The sequence below is a fragment of the Lepidochelys kempii genome, chromosome 2 (assembly GCF_965140285.1).
Source record: "Lepidochelys kempii isolate rLepKem1 chromosome 2, rLepKem1.hap1, whole genome shotgun sequence".
In the NCBI taxonomy this organism is placed as follows: domain Eukaryota; kingdom Metazoa; phylum Chordata; order Testudines; family Cheloniidae; genus Lepidochelys; species Lepidochelys kempii.
Window position 1 is genome coordinate 80,211,302 of NC_136381.1, and position 22,573 is coordinate 80,233,874.

At 41.5% G+C, this 22,573-nt stretch overlaps 1 protein-coding gene across 6 annotated transcripts in view; it reads left to right on the top strand.

Annotated features, from left to right (window-relative positions):
- The first annotated feature begins 1,571 nt into the window (after positions 1 to 1,571).
- SS18 (SS18 subunit of BAF chromatin remodeling complex) overlaps positions 1,572 to 22,573 on the top strand; it is a 63,503-nt gene continuing 42,501 nt past the window's right edge. For 2 of the 6 annotated variants that reach the window (XM_073331345.2, XM_073331346.2), the window contains exons 1-3: positions 1,573 to 1,767; positions 3,783 to 3,859; positions 7,732 to 7,816. In XM_073331345.2, coding sequence (XP_073187446.1) covers positions 1,699 to 1,767; positions 3,783 to 3,859; positions 7,732 to 7,816 — 231 coding nt within the window. In that variant the 5' untranslated portion in view covers positions 1,573 to 1,698. Of the gene's footprint in view, positions 1,768 to 1,789; positions 1,866 to 3,782; positions 3,860 to 7,731; positions 7,817 to 22,573 lie in introns of those variants that run through there. The other 4 variants (XM_073331344.2, XM_073331348.1, XM_073331349.1 and 1 more) reach the window with 4 other exon arrangements.

The window sequence follows — 22,573 nt, forward strand, 5'->3', positions numbered from 1 at the left end:
GAAGGTGAGAATAGGTTGGTAGGCGGTAAACAGCACGCCTGCATGATGGCCAGGCTGCTCCTGAGAATCAGTGGGGATAGTGCTTGAGGAGAGTGGTCTGAGCAGTGAGCCAAGGATCTGAGCCAGCAACCAGCTGAAGGAGAGCAATAATCAATGTCTGGGAGCAGACTTGCTTGTACTTCTTGGTGTGCTATTGTGTATTGTCACCCATCAAAGGACACAGACCAAAACCATACTAAAGAAACCATGTGACGAGCTCCCAACACAACACCACAATGCAATAGGTAAGGAAGAACAGGCCTGTGAGAATGACAGTCTAAGGCTATGTCTGCACTAAAATGTGTGACTATTCTACCCCCCCCCCGAGCAACATAAGTTATACTAACATGAGTTTGTGTGTACAGCTCTCTTGCTGACGTAGCTTATGCCACTCATGGAGGTGGGTTTTTTATGCTGACGAGAGAGCTCTCTCCTGCCAGCATCGAGCATCTTCACCATACACACTGCAGCGGTGTAGCTGTACTGGTGCAGCTGTGTATAGATATGGCCTAAGACTATCTCCTCCCCAAACAGCAGTGGACTTAAAAAGAAACTATTTCTTAAATTTGTAGGTTGGAAATTCTCTTCTCTCATTTGCAACTAGCATCTTATACTTGTGCCTACAATCTTTGCATCCTTTCTTTCCTGGTAATCTAGAAAAGAATCATCTTACTTTATAGATTGGTTTATTTTGGGGGACTTTCAAACATAGGTATTATTGCAGAACCAGGGCTAAGAGTTTTAATTAGTAATTTTTTTCTGCAGCGCATTAAACTAAACTAGTTTTAGCAAGTGTTGGTCCTGCTTCAGCAGTAAAGCAGCACTGGGTGGTAGTGCACTTGGCTAAGCTAACAGGTAAAGAAACAAAACCAAGCTGTTTCATTTGAGGCAGCCCAAGGTGTTCTGAGGGATTTGGCAATGTAATCTAATTCCATTTCGGGTTGTTCCTTGACACGTTTTGTGTATCGGTTCTGGCAAGTCAGTTCCAGAATAAAGCCATCTGTGTCCCTGCACATGTTGAAGTGTCACAGCTGCAGCTTCCCAGCCGGGTTCTTTAAAGCGGCCTTGACCCCGCAGCAGCGGAGTCGCCGGACCTCTCCCCGGGGGCTGAACGAGAGGCGGAGCAGATGCGAAAGGCAGGATCACGCGCCTCCCAAGACTCCTCCCCCTCGCTGTCCCGGCCGGGAGCGCAATGAGTGGGCGCAACCAAGGCTGGGGGCAGGGTGGGACTCGCCGCTTTCCCCTGTAAAGTGAGCACTTCCCCCTGCTCCCAGCCACACCACTTACAGCCTGTCTCAGGCTGAGAGCTCTGGGTAGGAATGTACCATATTCGCTCAAGGGGGGGGGAACGGAATGTGTAACGAAGAGGACGCGTTTAAAGCAGCCAAGAGGGCGCTCCCTGTCAGTGGAGCAGCTTCTCGTTAAGCGGAGCGATGGGGTCCCAGTGTTGCTGGGGCTGCCACCCGCGGTCGGAGGAAGGGGGGGCAGTGGCAGGGAGGCTTATCTCCCCCTCTTCGCGACCGGGATGGGATGGCCCCACGAGCCGTCACGCCCCGTCCCCCTCGCGGTGGTGGATGTTCTTCTCGGATCGCTGCCTCCTCCCGCCGCTGCTTCGTCCGCGGCCAGGGCTCTGGAGCCTCCTACGCGCAGGGACCCGACATGTCGGTGGCATTCGCGGCCCCGAGGCAGCGGGGGAAGGGCGAGATCACGCCGGCCGCCATCCAGAAGGTGAGGGAGGGGCCAGGCCGGACTCGGGGCTGCTTCCGGCCCGGCCGGGGGGCGGCGACTGGCCGGGGCTGGGGACGCGCTGGGCTTGCGGGCAGAGGGTAAAGGGCAAGGCTGTGGCGCTGGGGGCGAGAGCGTGTGGGGATGAGGGGGGACTGTGGAGGGGCCCGTGGGGGGTGGGACTGTGGAGGGGCTGGGGGTGCAGGAGTGGGGGGTGGAAGTACCTTTCCCAGATGTGAAAAAGAGCTCTCTATGCCTTGAAAGCTTGTCTCTCTCACCAGGAGAAGTTGGTCCAATAAAATATATCCCTTCCTCTCTCCCGCCCCCCCACCCCCCCAATACCACGTTTCTCTAATTGGGGTAATATGTTAGACAGCTAACTCTATACATGAGACGTATTCATTAGTTAATTGTCATACTTCACCTTTTTGGATAAGTAATCTTTTATAACTTTGGTCTTTGTCTAGTGTTTATTGATGAGATAAGTCAAAACTGCAGCTTCCAAATCTAGTTTTATTAATTTTTTAAAAAAATCTTGCACATTAACGAAGTGGGATTATGGTTTGAGTAGAGGCTTGGGACTCGGGGTGTTTCTCTAGGTACTGTTTTAGGCACTGCCCCTACCTTGGTATGTGCTTGTGTAAGTAAACAAGAGTTGGGGGGGAGTAAGATACGTATATTTAAGGTTATGGCCGTACTAGCACTTTTGTCGGTAAAACTTTTGTCGATTGGGGTGTAAAAAACCATCATAAGTTTCACCGACAAAAACGCTGATGTGGACAGCACTGTGTTGGCAGGAGACACTCTCTTCTCATGCCTACATAGCTACTGCTGCTCGTGGGAGATGGTTTAATTATACAGTCAGGAGAGAGCTCTCCCATCGGCATAGAGCCACTACATGGGAGATCTTACAGCAGCGCAGATGGAGCGGTACAGCTGTGTCACTGTAAGATCTGTCCTGTAGACATGGCCTCAGTATATCTTGTATCTGCAAAATAGTTTGTGTATAAATACAGAATTCTAACACTGGCACGGTTAAGGTTGCACATGCAATTTTAACGGTCATTCCTTGACTTTTATTTGCTTAATTGTACAAGTTCAATATTCTTTACATAGGAAATGTTTCAAAAATCTATTTTAGGGTCTTATAGTACTACCCATCACTAGTATCTGAGCACCTTTCACGTAAAATCGATAATCGCTAAGTCCTTAATGGTATCAATGGAATCTCTGGCAGTGGCTTTTCTCTGGTTTTGGGATAAACATCTATTTGCCTGTAGATACCTCCAAAAATGATGTCTTGGACACGGTAAGAAGTTTACGAGAAACCCATTTTGTGGAAAATTAGGAAGTGTGCCTCTTTCATTTTTGTGACTAAATTTTTTTTTTTTTTTTTTTTTACTAAAAAGTAAGTTAGCTACACATGTATTCACAAATTGAATACTTCTAAAATGTGATAGAGAAGAGTTGATACAATTTTTCTATACTCACAGAGTGCAAGTGTGCTAAAAGCTCATACATTAATCAAGTCTAATTTTAAAAGGCAGTGAGGTCTGTTTCAAAGTAAAGTTCCATTTTCTGCCCATAGCTATTGATATTCTTTTCAGATCACTAGCATTTCATAGTAGGGGAGGGGAAACTTTTTTGTTTAAGCTATTTAAAACAAATTTCTGTGCAGAGACCAAACTTGGAAAATGAAACTTTTGGAAACTTGTAGGAAATTGTGGCAAGGGAAGAATAGGAATTAGAAAGAAAATGTTTTTGCAGTGTTAACTATAGCAGTGACTTAAATCCAAAACCCTAAACTAAAAGCCATAAAACAAATAGAGAATTAAAATAGGAGGAGGAGGTAAAAGTTCTACAAATGACGTCTGTTCAAAACAAAATAAGAAAAAAGTTTTTTAAAAGCACTTTTTCAATGGTGATGTGATGTGGATGGCAGAGATTGGTCTCCCTTTTAGTTCACTTACATCAAAAGGGTATGAAACTTATTCCTGACTTCTGTTTTATTATTTCAGATGTTGGATGAAAATAACCATCTTATTCAGTGTATAATGGACTATCAGAACAAAGGAAAGACCTCAGAATGCTCGCAGTAAGATTTTAATCTAAATGTATTTTGTACCTGGTGATATCAGTAATTTAACTGGAAACCCAAACTGTTTAGATCGGCTCATTGGAGAATTGTGCTAGCGAACATACAAAAACACTGCTAATAATAGTGCACCTTTGACTTTAAAGGAGTATATGAACATCATTAAAATTTCCTTCTCTAGAAATATTGGAAGGCTGGTTCTAATTAATTAGTATACACTCGCAGTAATGTAGGGTAAAAATTAAGGGATTTAATAATAAAAATGTATAGACTTTTCTGTTGTGTGTCAGTGCTTTGATTACTTTGGGGAGGAGTTAGATTACATGCTTCAAGCCTTCCTTAGTAATTCAGAGTAGTAGGGAGAGGAGCTGATACTACTTTGAAGGCTCTGTTTGCGGACATATCCAAGAACTTCGTACTCCTCCACCTATCCCAAATCTCTTCTGAAAGGCCATGTATCATGACAAGTCTGATGTTTGGTGAGGAAGGGTTGGATGCATCATCCTCTAGAGTGAGCCAATGCTGATCTTTCAATTAGAAGCATTCCAACACAAATCTGAATGCATTAACATAATGGTACTTGCAAGCATGGCTAGGCCATGAGTGAAGGGCATAGTGTGGTCATGATCCGGTTCCTGCGAGTAGGCCAGCTCCCTTTCCTGTCTGGATTGCTCCACATCCCCAGGTGAGCACCTTCCCAAAAAAGGATTATGCCTGTACCTCTACATGTAAACTTTAAGTGTGAAATTTACTTCTGATTTTCACTCTGTCTTCTTGACTACTGGGGAAACACTCCGTACAAGAAGAAAAGGAGTACTTGTGGCACCTCAGAGACTAACCAATTTATTTGAGCATAAGCTTTCGTGAGCTACAGCTCACTTCATCGGATGCATACTGTGGAAAGTGTAGAAGATCTTATTATATACACACAAAGCATGAAAAAATACCTCCTCCCACCCCACTCTCCTGTTGGTAATAGCTTATCCAAAGTGACTACTCTCCTTACATTGTGTATGATAATCAAGGTGGGCAATTTCCAGCACAAATCCAGGGTTTAACAAGAACGTCTGGGGAGGGAGGAGGGGGGGTAGGCTACCTTGCATAATGACTAACCCACTCCCAGTCTCTATTCAAGCCTAAGTTAATTGTATCCAATTTGCAAATGAATTCCAATTCAGCAGTTTCTCGGTGGAGTCTGGATTTGAAGATTTTTTGTTGTAAAATAGCGACTTTCATGTCTGTAATCGCGTGACCAGAGAGATTGAAGTGTTCTCCGACTGGTTGATGAATGTTATAATTCTTGACCTCTGATTTGTGTCCATTTACTCTTTTTTACGTAGAGACTGTCCAGTTTGACCAATGTACATGGCAGAGGGGCATTGCTGGCACATGATGGCATATATCACATTGGTAGATATGCAGGTGAACGAGCCTCTGATAGTGTGGCTGATGTTATTAGGCCCTGTGATGGTGTCCCCTGAATAGATATGTGGGCACAGTTGGCAACGGGCTTTGTTGCAAGGATAGGTTCCTGGGTTAGTGGTTCTGTTGTGTGGTATGTGGTTGCTGGTGAGTATTCACTTCAGGTTGGGGGGCTGTCTGTAGGCAAGGACTAGCCTGTCTCCCAAGATTTGTGAGAGTGTTGGGTCATCCTTCAGGATAGGTTGTAGATCCTTGATAATGCGTTGGAGGGGTTTTAGTTGGGGGCTGAAGGTGATGGCTAGTGGCGTTCTGTTATTTTCTTTGTTAGGCCTGTCCTGTAGTAGGTGACTTCTGGGAACTCTTCTGGCTCTATCAATCCGTTTCTTCACTTCCGCAGGTGGGTATTGTAGTTGTAAGAATGCTTGATAGAGATCTTGTAGGTGTCTGTCTCTGTCTGAGGGGGTGGAGCAAAGGCGGTTGTATCGCAGAGCTTGGCTGTAGACGATGGATCGTGTGGTGTGGTCAGGGTGAAAGCTGGAGGCATGTAGGAAGGAATAGCGGTCAGTAGGTTTCCGGTATAGGGTGGTGTTTATGTGACCATCATTTATTAGCACTGTAGTGTCCAGGAAGTGGATCTCTTGTGTGGACAGGACCAGGCTGAGGTTAATGATGGGATGGAAATTGTTGAAATCACGGTGGAATTCCTCAAGGACTTCTTTTCCATGGGTCCAGATGATGAAGATGTCATCAATATAGCGCAAGTAGAGTAGGGGCGTTAGGGGACGAGAGCTGAGGAAGCTTTGTTCTAAATCAGCCATAAAAATGTTGGCATACTGTGTGGCCATGCGGGTACCCATAGCATTGCTGCTGATCTGAAGGTATACGTCGTTCACCTGCACATCCACCAATGTGATATATGCCATCATGTGCCAGCAATGCCCCTCTGCCATGTACATTGGTCAAACTGGACAGTCTCTCCGTAAAAGAATAAATGGACACAAATCAGATGTCAAGAATTATAACATTCATCAACCAGTCGGAGAACACTTCAATCTTTCTGGTTGCGCGATTACAGACATGAAAGTCATATTTTACAACAAAAAAACTTCAAATCCAGACTCCAGCGAGAAACTGCTGAATTGGAATTCATTTGCAAATTGGATACAATTAACTTAGGCTTGATTATAGACTGGGAGTGGCTTAGTCATTATGCAAGGTAGCCTATCTCCCCTTGTTTTTTCCTACCTCCCCCTTTTCCCCCCCTCGACGTTCTTGTTAAACCCTGGATTTGTGCTGGAAATTGCCCACCTTGATTATCATACACATTGTAAGGAGAGTGATCACTTTAGATAAGCTATTACCAGCAGGAGTGTGGGGTGGGAGGAGGTATTTTTTCATGCTTTGTGTGTATATAATATCTTCTACACTTTCCACAGTATGCATCCGATGAAGTGAGCTGTAGCTCACGAAAGCTTATGCTCAAATAAACTGGTTGGTCTCTAAGGTGCCACAAGTACTCCTTTTCTTTTTGCGAATATAGACTAACACAGCTGTTACTCTGAACTCTGTACAAGGCTTCTGTGCTCTGTGTCACAATGGGCTAAATTCTGTCTCAATGTTAATTTATTGTATCACCATTAAATACACTTCATTCTTATTCCTCTTGAACAATGAATTCTGCAGCAAAATGCTAAATTCTGTGGTATCTTGGAAAATTGCCAAATTCCAGGGTCTTTTAGCCATGGGGTCCTGAGTGAGATGACTGAGGTTGTCCACCTCTACGAGCCATCTTTGAGGGTTTTTTGCAGACTCCAGCAGATATTGGCTTATAACCTTGAAAGCATGACCAGATTATTTTTGTAACCAAGATTAGAAATGTAATTTTCCTTTAAGAAAAGGAAGTTAAGATACTAGAGCACTATTCTGCAGCAAGGATTGAATTCTGTGGTAAATTTTGCAATTGTGGAATACATGGGGCCCTGATTATATGCTGCTTATTCTGATTATATGATTGCTATATAGGTATGATCTTTTGCCGCTGGGTGCATGAGAAGGAGAGAGAAATGAGCTGTCTGTCACTAATACCTGCTTCAGGCAGCATCAAATAGTCATGTAGGGGCTCATACACAACACATTTCCCAGGTCACTCAACTGGAGCAGGACATGAAACAGACAAGAACAGGGTCACTCTGTTGCTGCTTCTGTCATAGTTACTAGGAGAATGTGCCTGAGTGGTTCCAGTACTTTTGCAAGGGAATTGCCAAAACATGGCGGGAAGGAAAATGTGGACAGTTTGGGATTGCTATAACTATCCCCATAATTTCTTGATGTACTGAAATCAGAGTTCACTGTGCCTATGTATGTAAATTAAAAGGAGGTGAATTTAAATATTGTGTCCTTAGCTTTTTTTTTTTTTTTTTGGACTTGTCTTGCTCTGTTCATTTTGATAGGTATCAGCAGATGTTGCATACAAACTTGGTCTACCTAGCTACTATAGCAGACTCCAATCAAAACATGCAGTCTCTACTACCAGCAGTAAGTACCTTTGTAAAACACTATAAACTGAGGCAGTTGTTTTCATGTGGGCTCTTGATACTGTGAGAAGGTAATTGGAGATGGCCCAAAGATTTGAACAGTTGAGTTCAGTACCCCCTGGCTGGGAAGATTAAAGTCTTTTCACATAGCTCCTTGGGACCAATACCTAACGCTGCTGGTGTCCCTTTGCTCACACTTTATGCTAGCTAAAGAAAGATTGGTGTTGTGATAAAAATAGCACCCAGATGCCCCTTGTGTAACTCAGTGGAAAGCCCCTGTATCTCCTCAAGTCAGGATTCCTGAAGTAGGAGAGTAGTTATCCAGCTAATGTAGCTGGTTCTTACACCAGTGGTCCTCCAGCCTTTTTTTTGTGGAAGTGGGGGAATGTTCATTTCTAGAGTGTGTTGCTCTCTGCAATCTCGGCTGTTGTAAGTTGTCAGCCCCCAGCTGGCTCTATCCTACTCCAGGACTGAAGCTGGGGCAGACTGGCAACCTGATGCCTTTTTGGGCCAGTATGTGATTATGTAACTAGACCATATCATGGCAACACACAGGAGTCAACGAAGATTGCCTAGGCTACTTTAACTTTGCCATTTCCTGGATGTTCAGTGCTTCAGTTTCTAACTCTGTTAATTGAACATCATTTTTATATTGTTTTAACTCCTGTGAGTATATACACTTGCAACTTTTTTCAGTTGAAGTGTTAACTCTTCTTGTCTGCTCTTCAGTCTAGCCATGATTAACTGACCTGACTTCTGCCATAGTAAGGGAAAGGAGAAGAATGTTGATGATAATAATATAGTAGCCTGCTACCTCTTAACTTTCCATGCCAGGCTTCCACATAACATAGCCCCAATCAAAAAGTCTTATTAAGTCATTGTGAATACTGCAGGGGGTTCACTGCATTTCTGGTAATGTAACTGTTTGAAATTAATATACAGTTGAAGCTTTTTCCAGTATGTTTTTTTACTTCTGTAACACAAAGGTAAACACACATCCCTTGCCAGATACAGTTTTAGTTGGTGAAAATATATAAACTATTATTTCTTCAGGCTCTGGGGAAGTGTGCTCCCATAGAGAAGCATCCCTATAATTGAGTACCTAAAGGGTTGAGTTGTGTTCAACTCAAACCAGTGCCTCTCTAGGCTTTTTTTTGTAAAGCTACCCTTGTAATACCCTATTGGAAAGGTAAAATTTTAGCCTGACTAGAGCCACTCTAATTATGAGGTCTGTGTGTAGGAGAAGATTAATGCGTTAACCCCCTTCATTTCTGGAGACCTATTGTAGATTGGTAACTTGGTTCTGGTCACAAGTGGAAATGAGTTTGACCTAATCCTGGTCCCTAGTGGACACTTCCCTGTTTGCACAACTGGATGTGGTGGTGGTGTGCACTCAAGAAAGAGGACTGAGATAAGAGGGGGTTTGCAGGTCAGGACTGAGGTTCATTTCTAATGATGTGTGTGGAAGCTTCCACAATGTGCCAATTTCTAGCTAATGGTTTTTTTCTTTTTATGACTGCTACACTTAGGGGAAAAAAACAACTTCTTGGTTGCCATTTTTAAAAAACTGTCTATATTTAATTTGATTCTGTAAAAACAAATGTAAGTTCATTCTCCAATAAGTAGATTTAAGTTTTCAGCCAAATCTTCAAGGGTTTGGTTTGCTGTGTGGTAACTTGACCAGATAATGGAAAAGAGTTCACTCAATATTTAAAATTAAAGTTTTTACAAATATGTCTGATGCTGAATAAGGTGGTTGTTTTTAGGACTGATTAGTTGCAGTTAACTCACATGATTAACACAATTAATTACGATTAAAAATATTAATCATAGGTTAATCTCACTGTTAAACAATAGAATACAAATTGAAATTTTATTAAATACTTTTGGACTTTTTCTACGTTTTCAAATATATTGATTTCAATTAAAACACAGAATACAAAGTGTATGCTGCTCACTTTATATTTTTTATTACAAATATTTGCACTGTAAAAATGATAAACAAAAGAAACAGTATTTTTCAGTTCACCTCGTACAAGCACTGTAGTGCAATCTCTTTATCGTGAAAGTGCAAATTACAAGTATGGATTTTTTTGTTGTTACATAACTGCACTTAAAAACAAAACAATGCAAAACTTTAGCGCCTACAAGTCCACTCAGTCCCACTTCTCGTTCAGCCAATCGCTAAGACAAACAAGTTTGTTACAGGAGATAATGCTGCCCACTTGTTATTTACAATGTCACCAGAAAGTGAGAACAGGCATTTGCATGGCACTTGTGTAGCCGGCATTGCAAGGTATTTACATACCAGATATGCTAAACATTTGTATGCCTCTTCATGCTTTGGCCACCATTCCAGAGACGTGCTTCCGTGCTGATGATGCTCGTTAAAAAAATAATGCATTAATTAAATTTGTGACTGAACTCATTTACCTGCATTCTGCCATATATTTCATGTTATAGTAGTCTGAGATGATGACTCAGCACATGTGGTTCATTTTAAGAACATTTTTGCTGCAGATCTGACAAAACACAAAGAAGATTTTTAAAGATAGCTACAGCTCTCGACCTAAGGTTTAAGAATCTGAAGTGCCTTCCAAAATATGAGAGGGACGAGGTGTGGTGCATGCTTTCAGATGTCTTAAAAGAGCATCTTAAAAGATGCAGAAACTACAGAACCTGAACCACCAAAAAAAGAAAATCAGCCTTCTGCTGGTGGCATCTGACTCAGATGCTGAAAATGAACATGCGTCGGTCTGCACTGCTTTGGATTGTTATCAAGCAGAATTCATCATGTCTTCTGGAATGGTGGTTGAAGCATGAAGGGACATATGAATTTTAGCGCATATGGCATGTAAATATCTTGTGATGCCAGCTACAACAGTGCTATGCAAATACTTGTTCTCACTTTCAAGTGACATTGCGAACAAGAAACGGGCAGCATTATCTCCTGCAAATGTAAACAAACTTGACTGGATGAACAAGAAATAGGACTGAGTGGACTTGCAGGCTCTAAAGTTTTAAATTGTTTTATTTTTGAATGGTTATTTTTTGTACATAATTCTACATTTGTAAGTTCAACTTTCATGATAAAGAGATTCACTACAGTACTTGTATTAGGTGAATTGAAAAATACTATTTTGTTTTTTACAGTGCAAAGATTTGTAATCCAAAAATAAGTCTAAAAGTGAGCAGTGTACACTTTGTATTCTGTTATAATTGAAATCAGTATATTTGAAAATGTGGAAAATATCCAAAAATAATTAAATGGTATTCCATTATTGTTTAACAGTGCGATTAATCACGATTAACTTTTTTAATTGCTTGAGAGCCCTGGTTGGTTTTTTTTTAATTTTTAAGAACTAAATAGTCCCAAATTGAAAAGGGGAGGCAATAACTTTAGCCAGAAAAGCTGGGAAGGCTTTCAAAGAATCAAGCAGCTGTAGTTTGACACAAGACATGTATTTCACACTTTTTTATTTATTTTTTAAAAAATTTTTCTTGGTCTCCCATCCAGGAACAGACTCTGGTGTAGGTGTGGATCTACCACCCTTATCTCTTAGGAGAGTGTGGTGAAGGAGTGGTGCTCCTGGAATGGGGGAGGAACTTCTACTAAGGGGAGCAAAGGGGGTGAAGTAACACTTTTTTGCTGGCTGTGGATCAGGAGGTGCAGATACAGAGGTCAGGGGAAGTGGTGGTGACCTATCAAGGCCCCTAGCATCTTTGCAAACATCATAAAATGCTGAATTATTAAATGACAATGATATCAGTGGCATGAAACTTCCATTGCTCACAACAGCAAGGCAGAAGTAGGAAAGGAAACCCCTCATGTGGAACCCACTCTTCTCTCCCCTCGCCCCCACCCCAGCCCCTTGATCTGATGGAGGAAGGAGTAGCAATGCTTCTAAGTGTGGGGCCACTCTTGGATATCCCTTCCACTTGACTTTGGGGTCATCAAGCATGGTACAGTTGACCTCTGGACTCTGCTGCCTTTCGCCTGGACACTTAAAGGGATCCTCCTCTATTTCCTGGACAGTGGTGGACAGTAATATGGCTGTGTAGTCCAGCACCACATGGGGTGTGGGAGGCATGTGTAAAGAGTGGGATGGGGTCTTACATTGGAATGTGGATCTATGAACAGAGGCCCAAGATTGCGATTTCCTTCCCAAGATAGGAAGAAGGGCAGGTGGAAAGCTGAGTGACAAGCAATGATGAGGTAACCCAGCTTGGCTGTAGGAGATAAGTGAGTGGGGGACAGAGAGATACTGAAATGATCCCTAGCTGCATCTCTTAAAAACATAATAAGAGTGAGAGCATTGGTCACCAACTGTCAATCGTGATCAACTGGTTGATCCTAGAAGATCTCCCAGTTGATTGCGATCTCTGGCGGTGCTAAGATAGATTTCCTGCCTACCCCAGCCCCACACTGCTCCCAGAAGCTGACATTGTGGCCCTGGGTCAGGGGTCTCCCTCTGTACGCTGCCCCTGCCTGCAAGCACTGCCCCCATAGCTCCCATTGGCCAGGAGAGCTGCAGGGGCGGTGCTTGCAGAGCGGGACAGTGTGCAGAGCAACATACCCCCTGCACAGGGGCACACTGGCCCCTTCCAGTAGCAGTGTGGGCCAGTGTATGCAGGGAGTCTGCCTTAGCCTCGCTGTGCCCGCTGCCGACCGGGAGCCACCAGAGGTAAGTGCTGCTCGGTGGGAGGCTGCACCACAGCCCTGAGCCCCCTCCCAGAGCCAGCACCCCATATCCCCTCCTGCACCCCAACACTCTGCTCGACCCAAACTCCCTCCTAGAGCAGAGCTTGCACCCCTCACCTGCACCCCTGCCCCAGGCTCAGCCCAGAGCCCACTCCTAGACTGCAAACCTCTCAGCCCCAGTCCAGAGCCTGCACCCCCTCCCAACTCACTACCCCAGTCCGGTGAAAGTGAGTGAGGATGGGGGAGAACAAGCAACAGAGCGGGAGGGCGGGAATGGAGTAAGTGCGGCGGGGCTTTGAGGAATCGGTGGGGCCTTGGGGAAGGGGTGGGGTAGATCCTGGGTTGCCCTTAGATTCAAAGTGATCTTGGGCATGTCAAAGTTGGAGACCACGGGGGTAGAGAGTTTACAAAAAAACAAACTTCTTGTCTTTGTCAAAATCTGACTGTTCAGCTCCTTGAAAAAAATTAATGGAACTCTTCTTCTGCTCCTTCTTTTTTCTCAAACTTTTAGGTGCAGCCCTTTCCCTAATTGTTTGTAGACAATCTGGAAAGTAGAACACAGAGCCAGAGTTCCTAGCACACGTAGTCATTGCCCCTTTCCTCTTCTATTCAGGGAATTTCACTTCATTGCATACTTACCAAAGCAGCGTGCACCTGCCCAGTTTTAAAACTGCCATAACATCAGTCCCTTTAATGAAGTAGAAGATAAACTATATATTCTGCATTTGGAGTGACACCTTTCCTCAAATAGAAGGTATTTGAATTTCTAAAGTGGCAAGAAATGGATTTTAGTTAGTTTCAAGGTTTTTATCTTCCTCATCCCATATCACATGGTGGAAAGAGCTTTAATAAAACCCTAAGAAAAAGATGTGTGTTGTGGAAGCATGAGTAACTTGACTCCTGAAGCTAACACATTTTTGGAGGATGTGATGTGTAATCATTTCATGCATGAAACTTAATCAAATATGGAATTCTGCTTATGAAAGAACAGCAGTACAGAATCACTGCTGTTATATAAGTGCAAAAGGCTTTTTGAATGTAGAGTGGTGGTTTTCTTTGTCCAAAAATCTAGACCGCAACAGCAGTCACTGAAATACCAGTTGCTTCTAACATAACTTCTTCAAGAGGAGAAACTACTAAGGTTACAAATAGCACCTCTATAAACTGTTAAAGTTTCTCAGCTCAAATTAATGATTGTTATATTGGATAAAAAGCTGTGGCAGTCAGATATGTATGTAGTCCTTTCATAGGCAAGAATGCTTTGGTTCTAAAAGCAAGTGTTAATATAATGCAATCTTATATTCATATAGTTCTTCTTCAGGCAGAAGGATCTCAGGCATCTCTAGGAGGTGCTTCATCTGAAATTTAAATATACCAACTTTTTGCATAAAATGTATCCATACATAGCAGGACTCCAACATTTTAGGACAGAATGGGAAGAATAAAATTCTGCTCACTGAAAATTCTGTATTTAAATTGAATGTGGAAATTGTTTAACTTGCACATACTAGTCAAGTTGTAGTTTTAAGACTACTGCTTTATAAAGAGCATGTTAGGATTCTGAAAAGAAGACTACAGTTAGTAAACTATTAGATTCTAATAATTGTATTGAGTTGTAAAGATCTAATCAGTTAAGGAACAAAACCTGAAATATAGTTTTAAAAACGCAACCTTAAATAAGCAATAACCAGATCTGACCCTACCTAGCTAGTAAGGTCTGATAATATTCTAGGTAGTATAGCATAAATTTCATTGGGTTTGTGTCTGTGCTGTGACTAGCAGTCTTGATTATAGGAGGGTAGATGTTGATATGTATGGTTTAAAAACAGAAATGGATAAGGTATGTTAGCTTCTGCCAAAACAACACTATACCAGAGGCTATCAGCTTTTTATAAAATACTTTAAGAAGTCATAAAATTCACTGGTTCTACCCCGTTCATTCAGCTTACAAATAGCTGAGAACAAAGGGGGTAATGGTGTGGTTCATGGCTTCTCTCCCTGGGTATTCACTGTTGAGTCAGAAGACAGGCCACAATTTCCAATAGGTGTTTTTATTAACTCTCTCTGTCTCTGTTAGAAAGCTTTTCTAAGAGCAGTGTAAATAACCTTTTACACTTTTAAAAAAAATTTACTAGAGGGAATGCAATAACTCAGTAGGAAGAACGCTGGATAATAAAATGAAACAAATGATATATAACAGTAACATTCATAAAATATAACCTGCACAAAACATGAGGTCGTATTATGAAAAAGTAAGGAAAGGGGTTTCAATGTACCTATGTATTACTATGATGGATGGTGGTGGGTGAATGTACTTGCATCAGTACAAAGTCCAAGGAGCAGTTCTTAAACATAGAAGTACCAATACTGTGTAAATGCTTTAAAAACCCACAGTGCCAAGTTAGATGCTGCTATTTAGCAACAGATGGTGTTAAAAAAGGAGAATGGGCAAAATATCAGGATAGCTCCAAACAAAGTAGTGTTCCTGATGTATTCTGAACAAGCAAGTGAGGGAGCAGCCTTTCTTGGAGGATATTTCAGTAATCAAGCATCATGTTGTATATCTGTTGATGCTGTATAATTATCCATATAATGCTAATTAAGAAGTCAGTTAGCTTTCCCTGAGACCTGAGGAAGGATTAAACCATGTATGATGCTCAGATTCTTCACTCAAAGCTCCCAGTGAGCAGGGAAACTTAGGGGTAAGCCTCTTTATACAGACTATCTCTTCTTAGCAGTCAAATTTATCTTGATAAGGTAGAGGATGATAATTCTGGCACATTCAAGGTGCTGCTGTAGTAATGCAAGCATTTTGTAAGAGCAGAGACTGAATTTGAATTCCCCATGTGTTTAGAAGGGATCTCATCAAGAGCACTTGTATTTATTTTGCACAGCATGATAGCCAGGATCTCTCCAGGTGGATTACCACATTTCAAGTCTTTTGTTTATGACACACAATTGCTCATTGTTAATACTGACTTGTGTCTAGATACGACTGGAACTGCTAGCTATATCCTTTAATCATCAGAGCAGCAGCCTATGGTCCAATTGTATTAAATCCTGGTGAGGGACCAGTGTGTTTGCAATGGCTAGCTGATCCTGGTCTAAAAGCAGCAGGAGATAACCTTTAGTAATTTTTCCATATATTTCATGTTTCTGATGCTGTATGACTTATTTACACTCTTTGTAGGGTCAAAAACTATAGTTAAATATGACTTCATATTTAAGTGTATGATTTGGGTATGTTTTCCAAAAGAGCACTATTCCATTACAAACAGATGGTCAGATTCCTTTGGCTGAATGCGGAGGGAGAATACTTCAGCTGTTAATCCCAGCAAACAGCAAAACTTCTGTCATGTCAAGACAAAAAATGAATCTATGAGCAGTAAAGGACTTTTGAAAGACTTTAAAAAACAAAAACAGGAAGCCTCTAGGCAAGATTAAAGATTCCTATAAAGCAGTGGTCACCAACCGGTAGACTGAGATCGTCACATGCTCCATAGTCAACCAGTCAATCGCGTAGAGTTGCTAACCCTCCTGCAGTCAAACTGGGAGATTGGCTGTTAACAGTGTGGCGGCAGAGCAGGGCTAAGGCAGGCTCCCTGCCTGCCCCGGCCCCGCACCGCTCCTGGAAGTGGCTGGCATGTCCCCCTGTGGCTCGGGGGGAGAAGGGGGCAGGGTGTCTCTGCGTGCTGCCCTTGCCTTCAGGCACTACCTTCACAGCTCCCATTGGCCGAAAACAGGGAACCTTGGTCAATGGAGCTGTAGGGACGGTGCCTGCAGACGGGAGCAGCACCCAGAGCCGCCTGCCCCTCACTCCCCCAGGAGCCGCTGCTGGATGTACCGGATGCTTCTGGGAGCAGCGTGGGGCCCGGGCAGGCAGGGAGCTACCTTAGCCCCACTGTGTCGCCGCCCGGGAGGTGCCTGAGGTAAGCGGTGCCCAGCCAGAACCCGTACCCGGAACCCTCCTGCACCGCAACCCCCTGTCCCAGCCCTGAGCCCCCTCCCAGAGCCTCCACCCTAACCCCCTCCCCAGTCCTGAGCCCCCTCCTGCACCCAAACTCTCTCCCAGAGCCTGCACCCTGAACCCCCTCTTGCACCTGAACCCCTCAGCCCTATCCCAGAGCCCGCACCCCAACCCCCTGCACCAGAATGGTGAAAGTGAGTGAGAGTGGGGGAGAGCAAGTGACAGAGGGAGAGGGATGGAGGGAGCAAAGCAGAGCCTGAGAATGGGTGGGACAAGGGTGTTTGGGTTTGTGTGATTATGGTTATTTCTACATTTTCTTTGAGGTAGATCCTGGGTTGCACTTAAATTCAAAAAGTGATCTTATTCTTAAAGCTGGAGACCACTGCTGTAAACTGAGTTTAGTGGGCCCCTCATTTTACCATTTCGTGCCTGATTATCTGCTGTGCTATACCAGTTTTATGCTGGTATGTCTCTTTTGGTACTAGTGTAGTTACACTGGTATAAAGTGGAGAATTGGGCCTGCTGTGTTTCTAAAAACTCAAACCTTCATCATCCAGCCTATGAGTTAGCTCAGGAGTACCGTGGACACCCAGTATTCACCAGTTTGTCCATTCTGCTTCAGAGACCCTTGTTTTCTCTAATCACTAAGATTCTAAACCACTCTCTTAAATCTTGTCTTCGTGCTCTGGCCTATGTGATGTCAAATTCTTCATTAGTAATCACGGAGTCCTGCACAATACCATCAAAACATTTCTATAATAAATCTATTTCTGCGGCTATCTTAGACCTTATGTACGCTATAAGAGGTATGCCAGTATATCTACACAAGCAAACCCTCCCAGGGGAGTAGCATCATACACTAGTGAAAGAACATTTTTTGTTATAGCTTATGCCAGTTCCCTCAAAGAAATGAGTTGTACTGGCTCAACAGCTTCTTTGCTGGTATAACTGCCTCTACAGTAGGACTTTTAGTGGCAAAGCTGCTTTGGTTAGGGATGGGATTTGATTTTTTTTTTTTTTTTTGAACATCCACATGCTTTCCCCCCAAACAACTGACCATCAGCCCCATGCTGAACAAAACATGCATAGACCAGGCCTTAACCTGAGCAATAGTCTCCTTGATACCCCAAGAAGAAGGAACTACACAGTTGGAGAGCAGAAGGTACCTGTTTTAAGGTTACATGGGTCTTGAAGAAAGCCTTTTTAAAAACAGGTTTATTCTAGGTGGACAAGATCAGTTTTTTAAAAAGAAAGTGATCCACCCATTTTTCACAGTACCCTATATACCCATCCAGCTCTGAATCTCAAGTGTGCCTTAAGTTCACTTATTGTCTGTAGCAATAGAATTGTCTTAAAGGAAGTTTAAATATCCTGTATACATTTTATTCATAAGAGCTGCATCTAACAGCAGATTAGCGCTTAAAATATAATCATAAACCAGTTGTTATCCTGATTTCGTATTGTTTTTTACAGCAGAACTGGTTGCGCTACAAACATTAAAAGTATTCTAATACAGTTCTTCTGGTTGGTCAGCTGATTTTAATGATGAAATATTTTACTGTGTACATGTTGAACATTCTATCCAAATATTTAAATCAAAGTTCTCTTTTAATATTAAAAGTATTAATATAAAATCAGGCTGGAAAGTGGTAGTCATTCCTTTGGACTTACTTGCCACTAATATCGCATTTCAGTAAGATTATCAGCAGCAGTGTGATGATAAATTACACTTGTAATTAAACTTTATTTTCGCAGCTACATGTGGTCACACATACTTTTTTATATGGGGAAAAAAAAACCACATTCTGAAAAAATGGATGCTGTTTTTTTTCCTAACACTTCCGCTGTTTTTCTTTGAAAGTAGCAGAATAAACATAACTATATTTACATTTTTCACATTTTTGCTTATTCAAATCTCAGAAGTTCAGCCCTTTTGTTATCTTATTTCCCACTCTCTCACCTCAGTAAGTGCTCTGCAGATGCCATTGCCACCTATCAATAGAATAGACAGAGGCTGCGATATTAGCAATAGACTGCAGGTTAGGGTAGTTCATAGGATGGGAAATCTTATATTACAGAGAATTGTGCTTCAGAGACCTGAACACACATTATTAAATCCTGATTTAGTTCCATTTCTCTTCTGCCCATAGGAGGGTGGGGGAACATTTGTTTACATTGCATATCAAACAATAATAATAAACCCTAAAATGATTACAGGAAAAACAAGGTTTCCAAAGCATACTTTAAAATATGCTTTTGCATTCCCTACCGATTAGCAGTAAAGTGTTTTAGCAGGATTTACCAATGCTTACTTCCTCTCCTACATGTTTTAACGCTTCCAGAGTTTCTGCTATACTTGGTCTTATATCTCAGTCCTGTTTAACTTTGTCAATACTCTGCAAACAAGTATTTTGTCCTTTACTGACAGCAGGAAGGCTATAGTAATTTTGATTGATATGAGTCAGGGTTGTAGTAGAAAATTCCAGACTTGCATTTGTTTGCTGCTTTGCTTCTGTCCTGTATTAAAACCCTGAAGAAAACCTCACTACAACTTTGAAAAGTGCTGCATGACTGTTGGCGTGAGTGCACAGCTCAGAATGACTTTTGGCTTCCCTAATTTACTGTTGTTATATAATTTAATAGATTCCAGTTTCTAACTGGAAAAAAAATCAACATGGACTCTAATTCCCTTCTGCATTTAATCCTGAAAAAATCCTTCCATGCCAACCAGCCTTCATCCTTATTCTCTCCAGATCTGATCTTCTACACTAAGTATTAGATTGACTGGGCATCACATTGGGGCCAGTCTGCTTTTCAAAGAAAAAATTTAACTTGGAAGATGTTTAATGTTTTAGCCTTTCAGTAATATGAAGTCAGTTTGTATTTAAGTTCTTTCTGTTTGGTGTTTTAGTGTCTCTTACTCGAAGTGGTCATGATGCTTATGGTTGATCTAATTTATGAAAGAAATATTGAGGTCATTGATCTAGATTTCATCTGGTTTTAAAAAACAGAACGTTATAGCTTAATATTAAGCAAAAAGGTTTAATACTTAATAGAAGGAAGGAACAGTCAGTTGCACACATACAAAAATAAATGACTTTCTAGGAAGGAGTACTGCAGAAAGAGATCCGGGGGTCATAGTGGATGACAAGCTAAATATGAGTCAGTAGTAAACAATGTTGCAACAAGAGCAAACATCATTCTGAGATGTATTAGCAGGAGTATTGGAAGACAAGAGAAGTAATTCTTCTGCTCTACTCCATGCTGATTACACCTCAGCTGGAGTATTGTGTCCAGTTCTGGGTACCACATTTCAGGAAAGAGGTGGAGAAATTCCAGAGAAGAGCAAAAAAAATTATTAAAGGTCTAGAAAACGTGACCTATGAGGGAAGATTGAAAAAACTGGGTTTGTTTAGTCTGGAGAAGAGAAGACAAAGAGAACATGATAACAGTTTTCAAGTACATAAAGGTTATTACAAGGAGGAGGGAGAAAAATTATTCTCCTTAACTTCTGAGGCTAGGACAAGAAGCTATGGGCTTAAATTGCAGAAAGGGCCACTTAGGTTGGCCATTAGGAAAAAATTCCTAACTGTCAGGGTGGTTATGCACTGGAATAAATTGCTCAGTGATGTTGTGGAATCTCCACTGGAGATTTTAAAGAGCAGGTTAGACAAACACCTCTCTCAGGGATGGTCTCTAGATAATACTTAGTTCTGCCATGAATGCATGGGACTGGACTATATGATCTTTTGAGGTCCCTTCCAGTCCAACAATTCTATAATTCTATTAATCTGTTGGCTGGTTAAATTATTACTGAAGCAGGCTGGAAAGTGATGGGCTACCTGTTGAATAAGGTCCCACTATTTGTAGTATCACGTATAGGAACGTGGAGTTTGCTATATTAGGTCAAACCAGTAGTCCATCTAATTCAGTATCCTTCCTCTGATAGTGGCCAGTGCCAGATGCTCCAGTGGAAGGTGCTAGAAACACCATAGTGGATAATTATATATGTAGGGGGAATTTCTTTCTAATCCCCATCAATGAGTGGTTGACTTATGCCCTGCAGTATGAGGGTTTATATCCCGTCTAATGTAACTGTGTGTTATCATTGTCCATATACATATGTAATTATTTGAATCCTACTTACATCTTGTTCCTAAAACTTTGTCAGTGAATTCCTTGGTCAGTTTGTGTGTTGTATAAAAAGGAATTTCCTCTTATCAGTTATATATTTGTTTCCATTCGGTTTCATTGAAAGTCCCCTTGTTTTTTGCTGTGAAAGGGTAAATTGGAGTTCCTAATTTAACTGCTCTATACCATTCATGAGGTTGTATTGCTATCATATTCCCGTGTTAATTTTTGAGAGGAGACAAATACAGTATCAGTCTTTTCAACCTCTTATATGAAAGACTGTCCAGGTCTCTAATCATCTGATGCCTGTCTCTGAAGTGCTTCTGTTTCTCTTTTATCTTTTTGGGATGGGGTGACCAAAACTGAACATGGTACTGAACTGATCATTTATAAATATAATGGCATTATATTTTCTTATCCCATTCTTCATACACTGAGCATTTTTCTTTTCTTGTTTTATGATTGCCTCTGCATTTTGAGCTTTTTCAATGTGCTATCTACAGTGATATCCAGGTCTTTTTTGTTAGTAGTTACAGGAAAGTTAGAACCCTGCAATATTTATGAGTTGTTCAAATCATTCCTTCCAATGTACGTTTATCTTATTTTTATCAATATTGAACTTAATCTGCCATCATATTGCTTATTCCTTTCTCACAGTCCTCTCTGGAGTTGAATAATGTAAATATTTTGTATCATCTGCAAATTGTCAGCTATGTGCCCACTTTTTCAGTACATTAATAAATATATGAAACACCAGTTCTTCTACAGAACCTTGGTGCATCACATTAGTAGCCTTTTTCCATGTTTAAATTTATTAAATATTTCTGTTCTCTTAACCAACTTCTGATCCATGACAGCATGCACATCAGCACTACTTAGTTTCCTCAGTAGACCCTTATGAGGGACATTGCGAAGGCTTTTTGAAATTCTAAATAAGCTGAGTCAGTTAGTTCTCCTTTATTCACTTTTTTTATTGACACATTCAGAGATTTCTAATAGATTAGATAGACATGATTTCCCTCTTTAGAAGCTGTACTAATTTGTCCTTATCCTGTGTCCATCTCGGTGTTTTATAATTCAGTTTTTAATTATTTCAGTCAGTTTACCTGATATTATATATAAAGCTCACTGGTCTGTAATTCCTAGATCAGCTACACTGCCTTTTTTGAGGATAGGCATAACATTTGTTACCCTTCAGTCCTCTGACAGAGTAGTTTACTGTAATGAGAGGTTGCTTATGTTAACAACTTTGACACTTTATTCTTAACTGTCTTCGGAACTGTTGGATGAGTGTCATCTAGTTCTGGTATTGCACTTTAATTTAGCAATTTTTCTCTAGCACCTCCTCCTGGCAACTCCGTTTCTGACAGTATCTTATTGTTTTCTTTTGAAAATAATGGGCCTGAGGTGCATTTTCCCCAGTGTCTTTTATGATAGAGACTTTGCAAAGAAATCAGTTTGCAGAGAAGCCATGTCTTTATTTTCCTTAATTGATCCCTTAACTTCCTGGTAACTCTCAGTGGACCCACTAATTCACAGTTAGTCCTGTTTCAAATATAATTTACGTTTTTGTGTCCTTGATTATTTGCTCAAATTCTCTCCTAACCATTCTAGTTTATATCTTACATTTTAAGCTGTCTGTGTTTATGATCTTTTCTGTTAGCTTCACTAAAGTAGGATTTCCATTTTCTGGAGTATTGTCCCTGTTTGGCTCAGATAGCCTTGGGAACTGTGTGATTTAGCCATATTTTTTCCCCCTTGACTTCCTGTTAGTTTTTTTTCTTGCTTAGGGGTATGCAAACCTCTTTGGCTATTGTTGTATTTTAGCTTTATTGCAAATACCGCCACAAGGATTTCACCACTTCACTCTTAATTACAGCTGAAACTTGATGATCATCTTCATCGTGAAAGTGCTGTGTAAACATTAACCTTTTCTCAATCTTTCTAAATCCAACTGT